Below are 16,321 nucleotides of genomic sequence, written 5' to 3'. Positions count from 1 at the left end.
CAAATATTGACCGAGGTAAAACTCTAATAGCTTTATGCATTTAGAGGAAATGTTCAAAAATTGGTCTGGACTTTCTAACACATGAAAATGCTTTGTTCCAACCACTATCTGATGCAGCCTCTCACAGATTTTCCCTTCCTTCATTTTGCTCCATGACCCTGTCCCTACTGGAGACATGGAACCCCCCCACTCCATACATAATGCTCCCACCACCATGTTTTCCCATGGGGGTGCTGTGTTCAGACTGATGTACAGTGTTCGTTTCAAGCCACACACAGCGTTCTGCATGTAGGCCAAGAAGCAGATTTGTGGTCTCTTTTAAATTCTGTGTCCCATGTATGTATTACTGTCTTCAACAGCTTTCTTTTTACAACAGCATATACACTATCTCTATCTCTTTGTAGATTTGCAGATGGGCTGTAATATGTTGATTTTGCATGATGGAATAGTGGTTCAGTTTTTGGGGATGCTATATCTTGTTCTGACTCTTTTTTTTTATCATCTCCATTACTTCCTCCCTGATTTGTCTGCTGTTTTTCAGCCTTCATGACATTTCTTCACAAATGTTCAATCATAAACCTTTTGGAGCATTCAGAGAACAGATGTATTCATGCACAGATTCAGTGATGACTACTTATGTGACATCTAAAGGAATTTGCTCAATTTATTCAGGGGTACAACAGTAAAGGGGCTGCATAAAAATGGAAACCCCCTCAGATTTAACCCTGTAACAAAACTATTTTTTCAACGTTATGCTTTTGCAATAATTGTATGCTGTTTGTGGTACTAATGCTAAAGACTTTAGGGAGTATGGACACTTTTGCGAGGCTCTGTAATTGAATCATAAAGGCTGTGTCATCCTACATAACCTCTGAACCTTTTTGCTTTGTTGTTAAGTGGTGAAAATTACCATGGTGGTATAATTTGCCCTGAAACTAAAGCCAGAACACATACCCCTCTCAGGGGTCATTATGCTGAGGTCTAAGGGTGGCAAAACACACATGTGCCCTCTTCTCTGGACCCACCCCCTCCTTTTTTGTGATGTCTTTAGCGCCGGCTCCTTGAGCTGAGAGCAGAGGCTGTCTCCAACAGTGCGATTCTCTCTGTGAACGCTTCATTGAGACATGGGGGGCTTTGTCAGCCATTACAGCTCTTATTTTGTGTTAAACGAGCAGGTAATTAGGAGGCCTGTAGTACATGGGGCCCCTACAGGGAGGGGTCAGTGCAGGAGAGGAAACAGTAGGCTGTCTTAGGGTTGACATACACTGGCACTTTATGGCTCTCTGCTGTCAAAACACTGTGTTGTTTTTGGAAAATGGGCTGACAAAAACCCTGGATTTCAACATGTGGTGTTGGCCGGTCTGGAAAGTAAAAATAGAAGAACATTCTTGATTCTTTTATTGATTTCATTTTAACACTTTGTAGTTTTATGAACTTTTTATTAATAGCTCTTTTTGTGGGTGTCTTTCAGGAAGGACATTTTGTCCCTGTGTTTGATAAGCCTTATGGTTGCCATATGAGTCCTCCTGACGGATGTTGTTTCCCCCCATGGTCCGCCGTCTAATATCTGGGGAGGAAAAAAGCGTTGGACCACCCATGAATGAATGGGCCTCGTATCTCCGCGCAGTGGAGGCTGAGCATGAGTTAATTAATTGCGTGGTCAGAGTGATGAATATTAGAGACTCTTCGTTTAAAGATCTGTGGTGTGAAGTTTACGGCGTGCACGTGTGTTTGTGTGTGTGGGTTTGGTAAATGGTTATTCAGGTCCCTCTAGCCACTGAGCTATTAGCAGGAGGCTAACTCGGTTTCTGTGGCTTGCATTGTCCTTAATAGTTTGACAGCTCTAGGTTACCCTGTGGTTTGCCACTGCGCCCAAAAGCTCAACATGTGAGTGTGTGCGCACATGTGTCTGGCTTTGTGTCTTCATGCATCTGTAGATATGATCTGCAAAAGCGTGTGGTCTGCATTGGAGCACCCGCATTTATTCGCGCACAGCCGCGCAGAAAGTTCTGCAGGGAGAGAGTGTGTGCTATGGTTGTCATTAGTCTAGAGCAGCACCAGTGCAGAGTTGGAGCAGAGCTAATAGGCCTCATTAAATGTCATTTTGAGCTAATAGACAGGGAGTGGTTGTTTAAACCAATATGCTTTTATAGGTGGTTCTGTCTCCTTTCAGCTGCTCCTGATGGTGGCTGTGACCAGCTGAGACAAACTTCCTGAGTGATTATAGTGGAGCTGCAATAACACAATAAACAAGGCTTTCTGTCCAAACCCACTGTTCTCATTAGAGTTAATTGATCACAGACTAAAAGGGAAGGTGACAAAACCCACAGTGGCATCCATCAGAGTCCGTCTCCTCTGGTGGTTGCTTACCGTAAGCCGGGGGTGAGTTTTTGTTCTGCGTCAGCGTTGAGGGTTCGTGGTCAGATCCATCGTCACTCTTTGGCATTCGAACAAGTCGGGTCTTGGGGCTTCTTGGCTTTGGGACGAGGTTGTGTTTTGGTTCGGTTTTGGTCAGGGTGTTAACAAGTCTGGTGAAGAGGCCCTGGTTACTCACAAGCCTACAGACAATATTAGTGGTTCAAGAGACCTGTCTGCCAAGCCAAAAACCCCTGTGATACACATTCACATATTTAAAGTCGCTGTGCTTGCATATGTTCCTTTAGCAGTATGGCAGCTTCATTTTCAGAGGCTAAACTACTGATGTGATTCAATGAACATAATTCACATATAACGCTTAGTATTTCAGAATAAAGGACAAGTCAAATGTAGAACCACGATTAAATTATCTACTGTATGCTCTAATGTCTTAAACTTAGACTTAGACAAGACTTAGACAGTCTCTATTGTCATTTTGTATACATAGAATGTATACAACACGAAATTTTGATGCATACAGCTTTTCGACAGTGAATGAGCTGCTTAGTAGGAACATTTCCATGTCCAATGTACAGGGTTAGATGGCTGTTGTTAACTTCCAGTTGATCACATACTGCGCATAATACAACTTTGGACATTTCTACTTTTTATTCCAAACTTGCAACCACAAACCTCAATATTTATTATTTGTTCAATAAATCAAGTAGTTTGAATCAACCAATTCAATGCTATTTGTCCAAACTGGCAGACAGGAAGAGCATTTGTCAGAAAATAAGCCAAGAAACCCATTATAACTCTGAAGAGAACTATACTTTAGGTGGGAGGATCTGACAACAGGATGAGTATTAGTCCTTTGCTCCATAAATCCAGTCACTGTAAAAGAATGAGAAGAAATAACATCAGAAAAACTTGATGTTTTTATCCAAATTCAGGACCTATGATTGCTGAGAAACTTACTTTTTACTTCACCATGAACACAGGATTCCCATTTAAATAAAAGGTAGTGGCAGCATCATGCTGGGGGTAGGATGTGTTTCAGGAGTGAGAAAGCAGCTGTTCAGATTTAATGGCAAGATAAGGGAGGATTTTAAAAATAGGCAGTCTTGGAGACCCTGTTAGAGATTTTAAAACACTTTAGACTGATGCAAGACTTCAGTACAGATGTTTTAATTAGCTCCCAGTCCAACTTGAAAGATGTTTAGCAATGCCAAAAAGAGCACTTCAGCTTCACTACTCTGGTTTGGTCAAAGTTGTTATATTGTACTCCTTCGGTACAAGAGTGGATTAAAGCCAGAATATGCATGAAAATAAATATGAATAAGCTAATCAAAACAGTTCTAATTTTTCCATTCTAAGTATAGAACTAATGCAATGTCATACAGTGTGAATTTTGTGCTATTTTCTTTGTGGCTTATTCCAAAGATTGTATTTAGACACTTAATGACGCTTTACACACCACTTTACAAACTGCTCCTGTTCATTGTTTATGTAACACAACAGCACATGTAATCCTTCATCTTACAGAACAACATAAATTACAGCAATAACTGCTTTCTAGTACATTAACAATGTTTTGAAATCATTTGAATTGGTTATTCATTTTAATAATGATTCATTTATTTAGCCTTTCCCTGCTTTTTTCATCTGATTCAGTCTGCAGAATCTAATACAGTTCAAATTTGCATACAAGGATTGTTAGATATTATCAGTAGCTGCTTTTATTCAGACAAATTAGACACAGGAATTAGGCCAGTTTATGTCAACGGTTGTTTTGTCTAGCTGTGTTGAGCAACACAGAAAAAACACAAAGCAGAAATTGTTTACTTAATCCAGGTTATTATAGAGGATTACACCTATGTCCTAAGGACTCAGCTGAGGCATCTTTTCACAATGGGAACCGGACATAAAATTCACCCAAACATCGAGGGGAAAAGAAATCAAAAAGCAGGATTGGGAGAGGGAGGAGGAGGGATGAAACAAGAGGAAAATACTCTAGGCTTTTCCCGTCACTTGAATGTCTTATGAAGTTGCTTGAAGAGGCGCCAAGACTCCTACAACACAGAATTATTCACAGAGAGGGCAAGACAAAGAGGAACACAGAAGAATAAAGAGACACAAAGTGAATCATAAAGAGATAATGACAAAAAGACTATGTCTGGATTTGGTTTCGCCCTGAGCTGCACCAAAATAAAAAACATCTCTCAGATTTGTTCTCCCCTGTTCTGAGTCAAAACACTTTAATATGAGCAGAAAGGTGCAGAGGGAGCCCGTCTAAAAACCGCACACAAGCCAAGCTGTCTGCCTGCTCTTTAAACTTTGTACAGTATTGTACAAATGTGTATAAAGTGTGTTGAATAAATGTATGGCCTTTGGGAGTTACTGTGTATGTGTGTGTGCCCTTTCCTCGCCTGGCTAGCTTCCTCCAGGCTGAAACGCACAGACCACACAGACGGCTGGCAGAGCTCCACGACAGCCTGGCTCCCTCTTTCTCTTTTTCCCCTTCTCTTTTTCTCTTGCAGCCTCGTCTTCCACACCTCCTTTCTCATCTCACTTTTTTTTTCACTCCTTCCTATTTTTCCCTTGAAAAAAAAAAAAAATCTGTTTTCATTCTCCTGCCTCCTCTGAGCAGCCCCCCCCCCAACAGCTTTACACTAGACCCCCATGGAGAACAGACATTTGGCCGAAACCGGCTCACCGTTTCACTCCAGCAGCCACGCTCTACCAGTTTCAGATTGCCACCTGAAATAATTAATTGCTCCTGAGCGCCCACAAAAACAACATGGCCACTGTGAGCGTGTCAAATAAAAAATTGACATATGGGGCCAGGGTATTCATTCATCAGATTTACTGTTCTGCTGTGAAATGAGTGACACAAACATATGAAAGAGTAAGTGGCTGATTCAATCCCAGCTCAGTGTAAGGGAAAGGCCCAGGACTCTGAATCAGCCCCAATCAAACATTCATCCAGGATCACCAAGCATCATAAAGGTCTCATCAGAGGGCATCATGGGATACAGAGTTTATAAACTCCCCCATTTATTCTTTGTTTTTCTGGCACCAAGTTTTTCCTCACATGTTTCTAAGTCAGACGATAGACAGAGGTCTTCTGTTGATGAGAGTGTAGAAAGATGTTCGATATTCCCAAAAAGGGATTTCACCACAGCATCTCCCATCATCCCATTAAGTTTAAAATAGTTTCTTGTGGATCAGGAGGGGGGGTGCCACAGTTTTCTCCTACAATCTTGTGAATCAGATAAAAGAGCCACAACCTCTTACTATAGTCCCAGTCTACCCTACATAGCTAGAGGTCAGAGAGTATAATATCGAAGTTCATCTGGAAGTAGCTGTCAGTCAGCGGGCCTGCCTTCTGAATGTGGATTGGCCCAAAAGCCTAAACCCACTGGACACGATTTAATGGCTGATCTGGCAAAAACATCAGTTTGTATAAAGTTAGGGCACTTAGCACTCACTGTAAAAGAAAGGGACTGGTCTGACCGCACACAGTTCCCTGCAACTGTGCTTATGTAGCTCCGACTGAGGTGGACACCTGGTCTATTTTAGTCTGACCTACACAGCAATTCAGCGACAGTGTCATGAGTAAGGAGGAGACAGGAGGAGAAATATGGTGGCAAAGGAAAACAATTCAGTATAAGGAAAATACTAAGAAAGGTGTCAGAATTGTGGGTTAGAGTTATTGTGAGGTGAAACAGCCAGGTTCACCTTCTTTTTGTGCATACTCTATATACACAGTACACAGTGAATGAATTATTTAATCAAACAGTGTGGTTTACCCATGGTGGGAGCTCAGGAGATCAGAAAAAAAAACAAATATTTGAAAAATTATGCTTTAGAGCTTATCATGCTAATCTCTTTATTAAAAAAAAAGATAATAAATTGTCAAACTAAAAAAAAAAGCACGAAGCTCTCTAACATTCACATTTAGTAGGCCTCTCCCAGTTAGAAATCTTTCCAGTCTTTGCAGTGGCTCAACATTCCACTCTTTAAATGTAGTTTGAATTTTATTCTGTATAAATTAAAACCTGTTCTTTTTTAAATGCACGGTGCAGAGGTTGGTCATGAAGCTAAGGGCCGCTCTGTGGTTTGATTGACAGCTGGTGCGACTGTGACAATGACTGCAGCTCTGCTTTCTTTATATTAAAAAAAAAATGCCTTTTTTCGACCTTTTATTGTCTGACTCAGTTAAATGTGTGATATTTACACCAGTAACAGACATGAAAAAGCAGCATTGTATAGAAAAGAAGAAGACATAGAAAAGTATGTTTTTGATGTTTTGTTTCAGCAATATATATATTGTGACGTTAACTATTCTGGATCAAACAAAAAGGTTTACGATAAATTTTATATGAAATATTTTTTTGAAATGTAGCTGACCTGAAGAATTGAGGGAAAGAGTTTGCAGTTGATATAAAAAAAAACTTTATTTCAAGGAGCAGCATTTTCTTGCAAACCAATCTAAATGACCACGCTACTGTAATTGACAAAACTCCTTCTTAAACCCAGTTAAACAAATAAAACTTAGTAAAATAGTAAAATACTGAAAACACATTTATTTATTCTATTCATGATGAGTTTTCCAACTGTTTGATGAACTTTGATTCTATAAATATTAGCAGTCCTCTTCTGTTTAAGTGCCGCCTTGCCAAGAAACTGTTTTCATTTGTCCTGTCAAAATTAATAAGTAAAACATTTTACAGCACATTCTGTTGTTTCCCACTGAGCCATTTGTAAAATCCTTACAGTTACACACGTTCTGTAGAGAAAAATGTACAGAAGTATCATATGGGAATTATAGTCTAGTTTATGTTTATGTTTTCTGCAACTAAAACTTCTGCCAACTGGTCAAAGCTGTGAGTTTTCTCCAGAGGTGGGACCAAGTCCTTGTTTGAAAGTCATAAGTCAGTCTCAAGTCTTTGCCCTCAAGTCAACACAACCTTCATTTTCTCTGGTATCTCATTAAAACGACTTCAGGACTGTAGAATAAGTATGATTTGACAGCATCGTGGTTCTGAACACATGTATCACCAACATACTTGGGCTCCATTGAGGTGAAGCAGATTTTGGTATCGACCTTTGAAAAAATTAATTTGCTTGCTGTTATGTAGTTATTTTAAACCCATTTTTTTATTATTACAGACAGGAGATTTAACTTTGACCTTATAAAGATTTCTTCCTATTTTTTTGTGAGGAAACCCTCCAAAAAGTCTGGCTCTTGTTTAACTATTAAAACGTCAATATAGTGATACCTTGAAAAAATTCATAGTTATAAATGCCTTTTTTAAAACCTTAATTTAACTCACTAATAATCAGCTTATAATATTTTTGTTATATGTTTTGCTTCATTTCTAGATGATGAAGGAAAGCAGGGTTAAAACTGAGTTAAAAACAACTATTAAGGAGTGTAAAATATTTTTATTTAAATTATTTAGCCCAAACCAATGTTTATCCCCTTTTATTATGGGTTTAGGAGAAGATTCACAGTAAATCAGTGAACCATGCATATTAAAAGTCATAAAATTGAAAATAATGCCTTTTGTATTGCCTAATTCAGACACTGCATGGACTTAATTCATATCACTGCTATTTGCTATGCTGTGTAATCCCAATAGTAGCTAAAGCTGTGGGTTTTTGTGAACAAAATTTAACAGGAGAGACATAAATCTTCTTGTCTTATTCTTGGAAAGAAACCAAATAGACTTGTTTTACCAATTTGCATTCAGGATTTATTACATTTTAAGCTGTAGAAGCTGGAAGATACAGAAAATCCAGCACAAAAAATGAACCAGCAAGAAGAAATACTGTGTATTTAAGAGATATCCTGATCTGGAGCACATGAAAGACAGGTCAGTTGTTAGAGATTTCTGTGCTCAGGATCAGATTAGTTCTAATGCAGCCATTAATCATTGAGGACTTGTATTCTGTTGCCTACTTGCTTTAAATAACAGTTATCAGATCAGCAGCTGAGAGTTGAATCCAGACATAAATCTCTGGGACGGCTAGAATAATACTATTTTAGGATCAGTGTACAGTGATTCAAGATATAATCTAAAGTCGCTATTTACCTTCTATCAGTCCTGGTTTTGTTAGCATGTGCGTCTGTGTGTGTGTACGTTCCAGCACTGCCAGTATCAATGAGTGCTTGTGCAGTGATGCTCTTCTGCAAATGTTCATGATCGCATGTCCAGACGTTTCCATACCTTTTTTTTTTTCTCACAAGAGTGTGTTACTGTGTGCGTTCCAGTCGCTCACATCTGGTCTGAATCTGTCCGTGTTTCCGGCCGCTGGCTGGGCAGGGAAGTGGCAGGCGCTATCGAAAATCTCCGCTGTTTTCGCAGGGATGATGGGAATCTCAGGGACTTTCCCTAAGGCAGTGAAATCATCCGCTTTTCCCGCTCCTTTAAATACCCCCAGCTCATTCCTCCACCCAGCAAGGGTTCCGATAAAACAGCTGAGTTGTCTTGTGCTTGGCAACTGTTGTCCTCTAAAAGGTGTAATTAGCTCATGAAAAACTGTATTTACTGTCAAAGCTTGCTAAACTAATGGACTTGAGGTCTGGCTGGTGTAGATGTGTCCTTAATGTTATTGTTTACATCTTTCGCTCCTGCAGTTTGTGAAAGAAATAGTTTCAATTTGAATGATTTTTGTCCAAATAAATAACCTTAGAATGCAATAAACATGGAAGTAGAAAATTACCAAAAAACTACCAGATTTTTTTATCTGGATGTATTTTGGATGACATGCAGATTAAGATCGATGTAAGGTTTTATATTTGATGTCAAGAATATTAAAAGGGTGGATAAAAACTGGCATATAGGACAACATGATGAAGATGCCCCAATTCTACCAGTTTTACAAAATCTGGGAATGTTGTCTGATGCATCCGGTGATCATTACTCCGTGTTAGACAAGACAGCATCTTGTGGCTCATTATTTAACTGCTGATGCCCTTTGTCTACATGATTATGCCATGAAAAAGCTCTTCTTTCTGCCTGCCAAACTTGTTGCTTAATTTTTTTAGCAGCTGCTATAAACCATTTATTTTTCCTCTCTTAGACTTAACACAAATAATATGATTTTATTGTCCACAGTGTCTCTAAGTGAACTAACACGTCTTTGAGTTCCTACCCTGACAGCCAATAGGTGGACCTTTCAACCTTTAATTTTTTGCTGATAATATCTTCTACATTTGTTTTTTTTTATGAATCCCCTTTTTCTCCAAGTATAGATAACCTTATTAGAATTTACCTTAAATGTATATTCTTTTGCCACTTGTTTCCAAAAAGCACAAACCCAGTGTTTAAGTTAATTTGCTGCCTTCTGATCCATTAGGTCCAGTGGATTTTTCTCTCTCTCTGATTTGTAAGAAGTTATAAAGGGCGGTGTATATTTGTTCAGGTGTGGCTGTAGAGTAGAACAGTTTACCATGACTGCTGAGTCCTGTAACATTTCAGCAACGACTTTTTGTGTCTAAAACGTTTCTAAATTGTTGCTTTATTAAGCATGTGTCTAGTTTCCCAAAGCTGTTTTGTCCCAAACCTGAACTTAATTTCTAACATCTTTGGTATTCAACATTTTTAAGTTCGACTATAAAAAAAAAAGTTAGTTTTTATGTTTTTGACCCTCATGCTCTGCCTCTGAATTATTAAACATCTTAATCTGGACTTTGTTGAGTTGTCTTAGGAACCTGTGCACTTTAATTTTAAGGTTTAAGGTTTAAAGAAGCAACTGTATCCCATCTGACCTTTGCTATGAATGATTTAAAGAAGCTATAGAGCTGACTTCTCACTTAACGGTAAATATTTACCGTAACAGTAAATTTAACCTGTGCAGCTCAGACATTTGCACATCATTGCACTGTCTAAATAGCACCTTTGTATTTTGAAATCCTCCTGAAAGATTTTGCAATCCATGACCCTCTCTAACGGCTTCACCATTCGTTGCAGTCAGCCCTCCTAATGGGGCCTGTGTCGCCTGACTGGTTCAGAGCTCTTAATTTACTGGTCATTGGGGGTCTCTTCCTCACCCCGTCCTCCTCCTTCTTGTGTCTGTCCCCCTCATCTCACTTGGACTCCTTTGGCTATTTATTTCCATCACCAGGAGACAGGCTGCGCACAAAGCCTACACTGTGTCCCAGCACTTTTTTAGGACAGAAACTCAGCCTGTTGAAAATGGAAACGCTATGATTGACTAGGCATGGCTTACACAGAGGAATGAGGAATGCCACGACATGAATAAATTATCCGCCGGAAAGATGGAGAAACACAAGTAATGAAGTATGAAAATGAAATATAGTTAAAGACAGATATTTATTGATATTTACTGCAGAAAAAGAAATGTGTTTTTATCCTGTTCGATTGTAAATCAAACTAAAGTTTTCCTGTTTAAGTCTGTTAAGAAAGTCCCCAGAGACCTGGGCTCAGGTAATGTTAACCAAAAAAATTAACTTGAGAAATTAGTCCAAACAAGCATCACTACCTTAGAATTTAATTCACTGAATTTATATAGTGCCAATGTACAACACATGTCATCTCAAGGATCTTTACAGAGACATGCATATGAGAAAAACCTGCTGATTACATCGAGTCATTGACTTTCAGGACATCCTCCTCCTTGATGAGAACGTGGTGAAAGCAGATATTTGTTTACATTTTGTCATTTACTTTTCATCAATCCCTCATGCTCATCATAGCATGCATACAGTGACAGTGGAGAGAAAAATAACTAATTTTTAACTGGAAGAAACCTCCAGGAAAACCAGGCTCAGTGTGAGCAGCCATCTCCCTAGGCTGACTGGGGTTTCTGGAGAGATTCTGAGGAAAAAGGGACGTTTTCAACCTTAAAAGCACTTTCTAGTTTATGAGGACTTCACAAAATAGATCGAACCATATATATTTATTGAAAAATATACTTAATATCATTACTGAGTTGACTAAGTGAAAGATATATTAATTAATATAACAGACTGGTGTTTTCAAGTCTTTATTTATGTTTACTATCAATTTTCCAGACTACATATAAACATAGATGCTTTTCATATAAAATGCTGATATGTGTTTAAAGGTTATTTCCAACAGGTAATTTCACTGTAAAACATTAGTTTTATTTGAACATATATTATAATAAGGGAGTGTGACTGTTTATGAATACAGGTCATATTATTTAGCCTAACCCATCAACAGCTCTCTTTCGGGCTGCCTCTGCTCTCCAGTCTACTGTAACTTTGCTGCGGCAGGATTGGGTGTTTGAGTTTGTAATGTTGATGCAGGGTGAAATAGTTTGTTGTATTATAAAGAGTGAGATGTTTTTGAAGGCCTATCCTGAAGCGTAAATAATGTGGTGTTGGATTGGTGGAAATATGCCAACTTTAAATGGGCAGCTCCACAAGAATTCTGTCTTGTCATTTTGCATTTATTTACCCATTAAATAATAAAAAGCATGCAGAAGTTTGGAAAGCTGAACATGATATGCAACACAGCTCCTCTGCCAGGACGTCAGTTATAAGCCTTTTTTTTTCTTTCTGTTATTTTGCTTTACAAAAACAAATAATGACTGTCTTTAAAGCTCTTTTTTTCTTTCTTTTTTGTTTTTGTTTATCCTCCTGTCTGCTCTCATCAACACCCACCCTGAGGTAAAGGTGTAGTGCCAGGCCTTTGTTCCCCCTCCTGGCTGCAGACAGGTTGGGCAGGATTCTGAAGGAGCTCGCTGTTTCTGCCCGAGCCAGCTGGAGCTCAGCCAAACACAGCAGGAGTTTCTGCTCTCCTCTGTTTGATATTTACTTTACCACCTTTACAGGGGAACTAGTTGCAAGACCAGACAGACATACTGACACAGGGCTGTGTTGGTGCTGAAAAGAGCTGTGTGTATGTGTGCGTGCACACGCCTCTCATATCACCCCACCTTTACTAAAATGCAGTCTGCACCTGGCCCACAGCCTGGGAAGGCTCCTTCTGCATGGTTGATAGGGAAATAGAATGGGTTTGACTCAGAAGAAGAGTTTTCTTGGGCTGGTATGTTGAGACGTTATCTAAATATAAGCTTCTCAACTGTTGATTGTAGTTTTATAACTGACAGCATTGACTCCTACATAAAAGGTGTGAAATGATGATCCCATCTGGTCTTAAAATGTGTTTTTTAAAACATAAAGAGCCTTTAAGTGAAATTTTAAAAGAATATAAATACGATTCTAGAATAGTGGGTCCTGAATGTGAAGAGTAACTCTTTAAAATGGTTTCAAAAATGTACTAGTTGCAATTGATCCTAAATAATGCCAAGGGAATGTTCAGGGTTCCAAGATTGGTTGGACAGAAGAGGTACATCAAGTTGACTACAGTTTTTTATCTTTCAGCAGAAATGTTTGGGGTGTCTGTATTATTGGGCCTCACCTGCAAATAAGTATTAAAAGCAGCTTTCTGTTAATACTGAATCATTTTATCAAGGAGGATCATATTAATTAATTTGTTGGCTTAAAAGAACAGCTGATCCGAATATCATCAGCGTAGAAAGAATGAGACATCAGAAAACGGATTATTTGACCTGGAGGAAAATATACAAAACTGAAAAAGAGCATAACCATGTCGTGACTGTTGGAAAATTGTGTGGATTCGGTTAATTTGAAGCTTCCCTCATTATCTGAGGTGGCATATTTCTTCCTTTTATGAGATGTGTTGAATGTCATGCAAGGCAGCGCTGGATATTTAACTTGTTCTTTATTGTCTTGGCTTTCGGGAGGCGAAATACCCCATTTTCTTAGAAAGGCTTAAAACTGAACGGCTATTTCATTCAATTACAGAGGCTGTTTTACTACAAGAGAGCAAGACCAGAAAACTGAATAATCATGTTGTATTTCTTTACACTGTGTGACAGAGAGCTGATACTGCTCACTGAACACACAATTCTGACTATGAATTATGGTGGTGGTAGCATCAAGCTGTAAGGATTTGATTCATTGGAAAGGAAAGGGTGGCTGGTCTGTGTTGATTGGGGAAGATCTTGAAAGACTGCCTTTCAGGTCTGGGTCCCAACCTTGTAACCTTGTAGTCCTGCCATTGTAAGAAGAATTAAACTGATGTAGCCCTTTTCCCTCTTGCTTTCTTTCTTCTGTTTCGTTCAGGGCATCGTCAGAAGCTTGAGGACACACCAAAAACCAGCCTTTTCTCAGAACGCATTAGTGACCTTGAAAGGATGAGGGTGAGGGTCACGGTTCCCACACAAACCCCCCGACCAGCTCTCAACACAGCAGCAAACTCTTTCAACCCACAGGGCCAGACACAGATAACAGGTGAGCTACTAAGATTAGCCTTTATCCCAACTTATGGTTAAAAATCCACCTGGAGTCATAATAGTTGGCATTTAAAGCATGGACATAACCAGCCACTCCTTGTAAAGTCACGATCTAACACAAAAGAAAAGTAGTTTTGGCTTTTTAACAATGGAAGTTTAGCGTGTTTTTGATATTGTCTTCATGGTTCTCATTTCTTACTATTTCTTAGAAATACCTTTTGTAAGGACCTGACATAATGGTCTAACTTTAAAGCCTTTATTAATATATCAAATTTGCTCATCTTTATGTTTTAATGCAAATTAATCAAAATTCATATTTCATGAACTCTCCAACCTTTTGTCATATTATAACAAAATTCAATAGAAGTTTTTCAATATATATTTTTTATAGCTGTGGGGGCCCATACATATATACATGCATAGATCAACGCAATGCATAACTGTTTATAAATGGCTTTAAACATTTGTTACACATAAAACCCCTAAAAAAAAAATTCATCTTTATTCACAGCGCTTTGCAGGACAGCTTGATTGCAGTTTTTTTTTTATTCAATGTTTCCATTTTCCACCTCTTAATTATGCATTATATGTTCTGTTGATGTATTTATTTATTTATTTGGTCATATCATGCTATTATGTAAAGGCCACCAAAATCTGTAGTTGTTACAAGAAGCAATTCAGAAATTCTTTGAATAGTATGAATATTTTTCCAAGGCATTTTATGTCACTAAATCATTTTTATGAACAAATACTTTCTTATTTTATATACTTACGTTAATGCATAATATATATTTTTTTGCAATTATTCTAAAATTTAATACATGACACATTGTTTGAAAATGAATTTCTTTATATCAAGACAAAGGAAATAGCACACCAACGATGCGCGAGAATAAAATCTGACTAGCATTTCAAGTTTTATGATCACTGGGTACTTGCCAAGCATTGTCCAACTGTACCACTTAAAGGGCCCTCTGTGAAATATCAAACCCTAACTGGAGCCATGGCCTGACGGCACGAGAGTCTGTGAAGCGTGTTATGTTGCATCTGAGATTGTCTATCCTTCTCTGCCCCATCGCTCAATCAATCTGCAGCTTAGAAGGTAACACCATCTCTCACGGTTGGGCACGGCTGCCACCCGATCGCTCCCAAATCTGGAAACTCGTCACAAATGGTTATTTAAGTCTCAGTTATTTTTGGAGCGCGGCATTGAAGTGCTTCTAAGGGCATCGTTAGAGGCATGGTTAAGCAGCGGAGCAATACTAATAGTAACAGAGCATCGAACACTCTGGGTTAAAACACCGATATGTTTGAAATATTATTAGGATGTTCTTATTTAAAAAAAAATAGTCAAATAATAAAAGCGATTTTGACTTAACCTCTTACACTTTTCTAAACTATCCTAGCTGTATATTTTCAACTGCTTGCACTTACCCTCTCTTTATAACCTAAGGCCATACCTTTGCAAGCCTTTTCCCTTTTTCACATTTTATTACCATTACAAAATGGTAAACATCAACCACTAAAATATGAAAGTTTTGTGTATATGTGTTCAGCACCATTATTCTAATATGCACTTAAATGAGAAGTGCTTTGCGAAGCACACCACCCTGTCTGTAAAACATAGAGGGGGTAGGATGATGCTGTGGGGCTGCTTTTCTCCTGAGGGTGACAATGTTTAGACCCAAACAATTGAGAATTCCATCCATCCAACTTCTTACACACTTATCCCTAGTGGGGTTGCGGAGGGTGCTGGTGCCTATTTCCAGCTGTCTACAGGCGAGAGGCGGGGTACACCCAGAACAGGTCACCAGTCCATCGCAGGGCAACACAGAGACAAACAGGACAAACAACAATTCACTCACACACTCACACCTAACGAGAATTTAGAGAAGCCAATTAACCTAACAGTCATGTTTTTGGACTGTGGGAGGAAGCCGGAGTACCAGGAGAGAAACCACGCATGCTCAGGAAGAACATGTAACCTCTAAGCAGACAGACCCCAGGCCGGGAATCGAACCCAGAACCTTCTTGCTGCAAGGCAGCAGTGCTACCCACCAATTGAGAATTCCTTTTCTGTATTTGTTTTGCACAATATTCTTAATTTCCCATTGCAACAATACACTACCTTGTGTTGGACAATCTAATGAAATCTCTTCAAAGTACTTTAAAGCTTAGAACTGTTATGTGGCAAAGTTGAAAAAGCTTCCCATGACTATGCCATCTTTCTGCTTGCTCGCTTTCTGGTATAATTTTCTGTCTTGCTTCAAGCCTGACTAAATCAACCTCAGCATAATCCATTCAGTTAAATAAAAAGTCAAATTTTTTAGTAAAACTAAGTAGCGCTACCTACCTTTAATATATTTGTTTCTTTAAAAAAGACAACTTTTTTTGTGCAGTTTTGTTGTGTTGCTGCGCAGACACAATAATACAGTCTGTCCTGCTGTGGTATTTGTCTCGGTGTGTTTACACCCTGGACAAGTGCCAGCAATGCTTTCTGTCTCTCAGCTGCAAGTAGAAAGTTTTATAAGGCAAACAGGAAGATCTTCTCCTTAGAGGTAAACATTGCATGTGTCACTAGGGAGGACACTCCAGAATGTGCACAACTGATACCTTTAATCCCAAATAAAACTAGAGAGGAACAGAG

General features: G+C 38.8%; 1 protein-coding gene across 4 annotated transcripts in view; it reads left to right on the top strand.

The window, feature by feature from the left end:
* The window catches only part of runx2b (RUNX family transcription factor 2b), a 57,214-nt gene that overhangs the window by 33,412 nt on the left and 7,481 nt on the right, over window positions 1-16,321 (top strand). For all 4 annotated transcript variants that reach the window (XM_038286062.1, XM_038286060.1, XM_038286061.1 and 1 more), the window contains one exon: window positions 13,505-13,672. In XM_038286062.1, the coding sequence (XP_038141990.1) occupies window positions 13,505-13,672 (168 nt within the window). The remainder of the gene's footprint in view (window positions 1-13,504; window positions 13,673-16,321) is intronic.

The sequence above is a fragment of the Cyprinodon tularosa genome, unplaced genomic scaffold (assembly GCF_016077235.1).
Source record: "Cyprinodon tularosa strain WSP-4 unplaced genomic scaffold, ASM1607723v1 ctg22, whole genome shotgun sequence".
Classification (NCBI taxonomy): domain Eukaryota; kingdom Metazoa; phylum Chordata; class Actinopteri; order Cyprinodontiformes; family Cyprinodontidae; genus Cyprinodon; species Cyprinodon tularosa.
This window is presented reverse-complemented; position numbering and strand designations above follow the sequence as displayed.